Below are 6,015 nucleotides of genomic sequence, written 5' to 3'. Positions count from 1 at the left end.
GTGAGTAGATTATTACTATCTAACTTTTATAATTTTTGCTAGTGTGAGATTAAAGATATTTGCGGTCAAAGTTGGGTAAAAATTTGCATCAATTTACGAAACAGGATTATCATTCTGAAACAGAGAGAGTAATAAGAATTAAACATACGGTTTTATAAATAAAGAAAATAAATACAGAGTAAAAAAGTTACAAATCTTACATTCATATATAATAAGTCTGTAAATTATTACTTACACACAAACTTTCTCCTTATAAATTATTTATGAACCCGTTCATGTCTGTTATTGGTGGGTAGCATGTAAAACTCAAACCAATTGAGTATAGTAAAGAAAAACACTTAAATAGGGTAGAGAAGTGTTTTCTATGTATATATATACCTCAATATATAAAACATATTCATAATTTTGAAGTAGTTGTTGCAGCTTCGAAAATTACTTGAAACGCCTTTTCAACACACGGCATAAACTTTTGGGGATCAATGAAGCCATTCTCAACAACAAAACCAAGTCTTATATTATCCATATACGTCAGCACGGACACTATTAAACTCTGTAATAAGATCAAGAGAAATTATATGTTAATTTTTTGATTCATAAATAGAGTAATCAATCTTTTCCCAAAAGTTCAAGAATAAAAACTGTAAAACATAGATAATTTTGGTAATCAAATAAAAAGATGCACAAATTATCTTACCATATTAATTCCAGTTGGTACGAAGTAAACGCCATTGACAGGGTGGTTTGCAAAACTAACTTGGTCAGTTGGCCCAATCATATTCGTGATTGCAAAGCTACAATTCTTCCATCTTCGTTCAAGTGTTCGTGCAGCAACCTACAAAGGTGAGTTCATATTACAAACAAGTAAACAATAATAAACCTTTTTATTTGCAACATTAAATATATTTGACTTTCAAACTTGTGTTTGTCAATGGCTACAACCGTTTAACTTTCAAACTTGTGTTTGTCAACACAAAACATTAAATGTTACTATATATTTCTCATTATAATTTATAACTCCCTCTATGCCTTATTATTTGCAACATTTAACCCAAAACAATCTCACAAAAAAGTGAGTTTATATTTTAAAGGACATTTTGTTGGAAACTACCTATTAAAAGCATTTTTTTGCGAGAAACTACCTAATAAAAAAAATGTTGTAAGAAACTACCTATTAAAATAAAAATGTTGTAACAGACTACTCTTTACCGGATTTTCAACCGTTAACTAATTTCTCCGGCGTTTACCACTCACACGCCGGTCACGTAACATTTTAAAACCTTTTTCACGCCTCACCAGCAGTGCTACCTTCCTCACCACCTCCCGACCACCACTACACCCCAAACCCACCTCAAAACACCCCCAAATCCACCCTCTCGCATCCCCAAAAGCAACACAAGCCCTAACTCTTTCGCAATTCCTCACCGCACCACGACACTCCCCTCTTTTCCTCCTGACGCCACCTAATAGCACTGGCACACAACTCTTCCTCACCATACCTCGCTCGCTGCTCATATGTCTCGCATCACCTTAAGATCCATAGCCACCAACAAATTAAACAACAGCCACACGTACCAAGTCGCCATTCCAACGACGCTAAACCCGACAACAATAAAGCAACAACAAAGCAACCCACGACATTAATTCAACCAATTTTTAACTCACAAAATTAGCCCAAATTAAGAAACACAAAACGCATATTGTCAAAGGGAAGTAGGGGAAGGGAAAATGACGCAAGCTAGGGAAGCAAAGGATGGATAAACTGATGGATATAAGGATTAAATGTTGATGTTAGGAACCAAATTGGGGGAAAAAAAGGTGAGAATTTGGTTAATTCATAATCATGTGACCCGCCGAGGGTGGTCAACGCCGGAGAAATTAGTCAATGATAGTTATCTGGCGAAAGAAATTTTATTACAACATTCATTATATTAATAGGTAGTTTTTTACAACATTTTTATTTTAATAGGTAGTTTCTTACAACATTTTTTTTATTTGGTAGTTTCTCGCAAAAAAATGCTTTTAATAGGTAGTTTCTGACAAAATATCCTATTTTAAACAATACGAAACTGGGGGAGTATGTAATCGTTAAAATCATACAAAAATTAATTTTAGAAATTAAAATAAATAAGATAACAAACCTTTAGGCCTCCAATTGTCTTTATAACCTCAAGCAGGCCAGCCATGAGATGGAGACCAAGTGCACCATTCCTCTTTCTTTTGATTATATTGTGTGCTTTCTTGATAAATTGGAGTGGCTTTAAAAGTTCATCCTCGTCCAAATTTGGGAATGGCACTTCAATATTTGTGATTCTATTTCCAAATGTCTTTCCTTTGCGCATCTCTTCTGCGTTTAAATTTCCCTTCTTACTCCTAACGTTGACAAATATCGAAGCTGTTGATTGTCTTTTCTTTAGTTGTCCTAGGTCTTTTTCTCGAATGTACAATTGAGTTCCAAGAAATATTATCCCGACAATGATATCATTTACAGTCTATTTCACAACAACAATACATTAATTAATATAGGAAGTTATATAAATAAAGTGTTTATTATATTATTCGCGGCCAATAAATATATGTTTAGAAGAAAGCATAAAAAAGTAATAAATTTTATAACAAGCTATCTTACCACTCCAAGAAGTGTCTTGATTCTTTTGACATCATCGAGAGAAAAAGTCATTGTGGAAACCCTAGTCGAACCTGGAAGACTTGTGTCTATATTTCCCGACCTTATTGGGGTTTGATCATCTTCAATAAATATCGATCCAATAGCTTGTCCAAAATCATACAATGAATAGATGATAGGAGCTATAAATGTAGGAGCAATATCGAACATGTTCATCACAATTTGCTTTGTGTTAGACATCTTCCTTTGAATGGTACTCGAAGTACTTTTTGAAGGAAAAGTACAAGGTAGTGTAGGATTATCAACTCGTTTAACACAAGAGAGAATAACTCCCATGAGAGAAGTACCATCACCAATTGCATGATGAATTTTGAATAAGAATATTCCTTTTGCATCAATGTGTTTTGGGTTGTTGATGATGTGAATTTCCCATAAAGGTTTGTGTTGTGGAAGTTGTGAGGTAGATATAGATGATACATAATCATCATAATGGTCTTTATAACTTTCGGCAGATAAATCTTCTGGGAATTTTGGTACTTTAATATGATCTTCCACATTCACTTCTACTTTTTTCCACATTTTCTTCCCCTTTTGATCTTCAATCTGACAAGTACGAAGTACAATATATTATTAAAATCCCTTAAATCCATCATGCATTGACATGCATGCATATTGAGGAATATAAACCTACCTACAATTAAGTTAGTTTTATATATAGAGAGTATGACTTTCATTTGACTGTTAGCTCTATTAGCCAATTAATATAGTGTTACAAAATCTAATATCATGTATATAAAGGGGCACTTTTTCCCGAGTTCTTAGAGAGTCACGTAGAATTTTATTTTCTTAGCACGCCATGTAAAATTATTATTTTCTGTTAAAATTAAATAATTCAAATGTCACGTAAGCAAAATTGGCGAATGAGATTTTTAAGTTCAAGCTAATTAAGTATAAAATATTATCCTTTGATATTAGGAATTTAATCTAAATATGTAACATATTTTAGCATATATTTAAAAAATTCAGACAAATCGTACATCGCACGGGCTTTATCTAGTTTAATTTAATTCAAATGTAGACTCATTACATTAGTTTTTTTTTCTTCTTGTTAGTGTTAAATGAATAATGTTATGTATGGTAGGCGTAGACCACTCAAATAAATATATAAGAAGTAGTAGTTAAAAATTTTTTACATCCCTTGCTTATTAGTACTTGTAACAATTTAATTTACACACATTATAAATAAATTTGACATTAAAGTATAGTATATACCAAATACATATACTTTTAAATTATTACATTTTTTGAAATTTTTTATTAATGTGTAATTAGATATACTACGTATTCATGAACAAAGTTAATTAGTCACCAAGATGACAAGCTAAATGTACCTATATTATATATTGTGACTTAGGGTCTGTTCATATTTACTGGACTGAACAGATCGGAGCTGAACTAAACTGGATAGAGTTGAAATGAATATTTTATGAAATAAGGAAATTAGGAGCTGAAATGAATATTTTATGAGAGAAGGAAATTAGAAGCTGAACTGAACTGAACTTATTGGAGCTGAACTGAAGTGCACTGAAATTAACCTAAAGTGAATAGGCCCTTAGTCACCACAAACATTATAGCCACACACATTTTTTTTCCCATGTATTGTCACATTCATGTATTGTCACAATTTTTTCATGTATTGTCGCATTTTAATTAACTTAAAATTATTCATAAACACAATATCTTTCACATTTTTATTTTTATTATAGTTTTTGTTTTATATGGAATGAAAAATAGTTCTTTTAACTTTGTTACAATCAACTCAATATGTATTTCTAAAATAAATATTAACTATTAAAGATATCAATGAATAAACATATACATTGTTTATTTGTCACACGTTATAAACGTAAAATATAATAGAATGACAGAGAGATAGACAGAAAAAACTACCACAATAGAAGAGAATCGGGGATGAGCGTTAGCGAAGACATCCTTGATGAAAGCAAAGATGGTTAAAAAATCAACAGGAATTTCCAACTCCATAAAACCAAGAACGTAGAGTGTTACCACCTCACTCAAAAAGTATTCAGTAGTTGGACTTACTGGCTCGTCAAACTCTAAGCTCTCGTTCTTAACTTTGGTGTTAACCCTCAATTTTGAATAATCCATTTTTTTTAGAACTTTTTTTTTATGCCATAAACTACAACACTTATTTGATTTTATAATTTAGAAAGGTTAAGCAAATGATCCATATTTATAGATACCTCAATAGGCTAAAGTACGTAATAATAAGTAGCGAACCTTGTATTGGTGACAAGTACGTACGATATGATATAAAAATCCTGTAGAAAACCAAAAAAAAATGTAATTTTTAATAAACGTTTTTGGAATGGTCTTTTAGAATTAAATGAGAATTCATGGTTGAATGAAAATTAGTATTTGATCGTCTTTGTGTGAGGAATTTTCCTACCTCGGATGATCCATGACAAGAATGCGTCATGACATACGTTACTACTTGATTAATCAATGTAACAAGTCTCAAAATCGATTAACGATCACCATATAGGTGCCATCATTCACGGGTCGTACTTGACAATGATTTCTAAGAACCTCTCCATCAGAGATTAAAAGATTTCTGTTGTTCTTTAAACATTGAGTTACACCAAACACCCAAACTATTTCCTTCGTTCTATTTTAGTAGATACTAGGTTAAAATCCTGTGTAATGCACGGTTGTTAAATATTTTTGACAAATATATTACACAATACTACGTAAAGTATATAAAAGATATTTAGAAATATTCCATTTGGGTATATATGGAATTATAGGAATAAATAGTTTACTTTAAGATTTTGCCAAAAAAAATAAATAATAATAAAAAATAAAAATAAATAAAAAAAAATAAAAGCTAAAAAGGCGGGAAATTATTTCACAAAGTAATGACAAGTGTCATGAAAGGATTTGCTTTTAGTATAATTTAATTAATTAATAGATACATGACACGTTTTTGCTTGCCTTTTGATGGTATTCACAAATTAAATTAGACTAGCCTTTTGGGCCGTGCAATGCATGGGTTATTCATATAAAATTGTATTGAGAGATAAGTAAGGAAATATCAGTAAGTCATAATAGGGTAAAATATGTAATCGAAAACATGATTAAATAAATTAAAATTTTAAAACTTTAATAAAAAAATAAGCTTAAATTAGAAAATAAAAGTGCTAAAATTAAAGAGAGAATAGGAAAAGGTTGAAATAAAGGGGAGAGAAGAAGATCAAGAGATGAAGTATAAGTTTAATGAAAGAATTTAAAAAAAAAATGGTGTAATAAAAAATTAATAGTGTAAGATGACATGTGACACTATGGTTAGAGAAGTGTAATAAAATGGATGG

At 30.8% G+C, this 6,015-nt stretch overlaps 1 protein-coding gene across 1 annotated transcript; it reads right to left on the bottom strand.

Annotated features, from left to right (window-relative positions):
• Positions 1 to 397: 397 nt before the first annotated feature.
• Positions 398 to 4,792, bottom strand: LOC145619823 (wax ester synthase/diacylglycerol acyltransferase 4-like). Its single transcript, XM_081674516.1, has 5 exons — positions 4,574 to 4,792; positions 2,627 to 3,226; positions 2,139 to 2,489; positions 695 to 832; positions 398 to 550 (listed from the first exon to the last, which is right to left on the bottom strand). The coding sequence occupies exons 1-5, from the start codon at positions 4,790 to 4,792 to the stop codon at positions 398 to 400; spliced, it is 1,461 nt and encodes a 486-aa protein (XP_081530642.1).
• Between the last annotated feature and the right edge of the window lie 1,223 nt (positions 4,793 to 6,015).

This window comes from Chenopodium album, chromosome 27 (genome assembly GCF_948465745.1).
Source record: "Chenopodium album chromosome 27, dcCheAlbu1.1, whole genome shotgun sequence".
NCBI classification, from domain to species: Eukaryota; Viridiplantae; Streptophyta; class Magnoliopsida; order Caryophyllales; family Amaranthaceae; genus Chenopodium; species Chenopodium album.
This window is presented reverse-complemented; position numbering and strand designations above follow the sequence as displayed.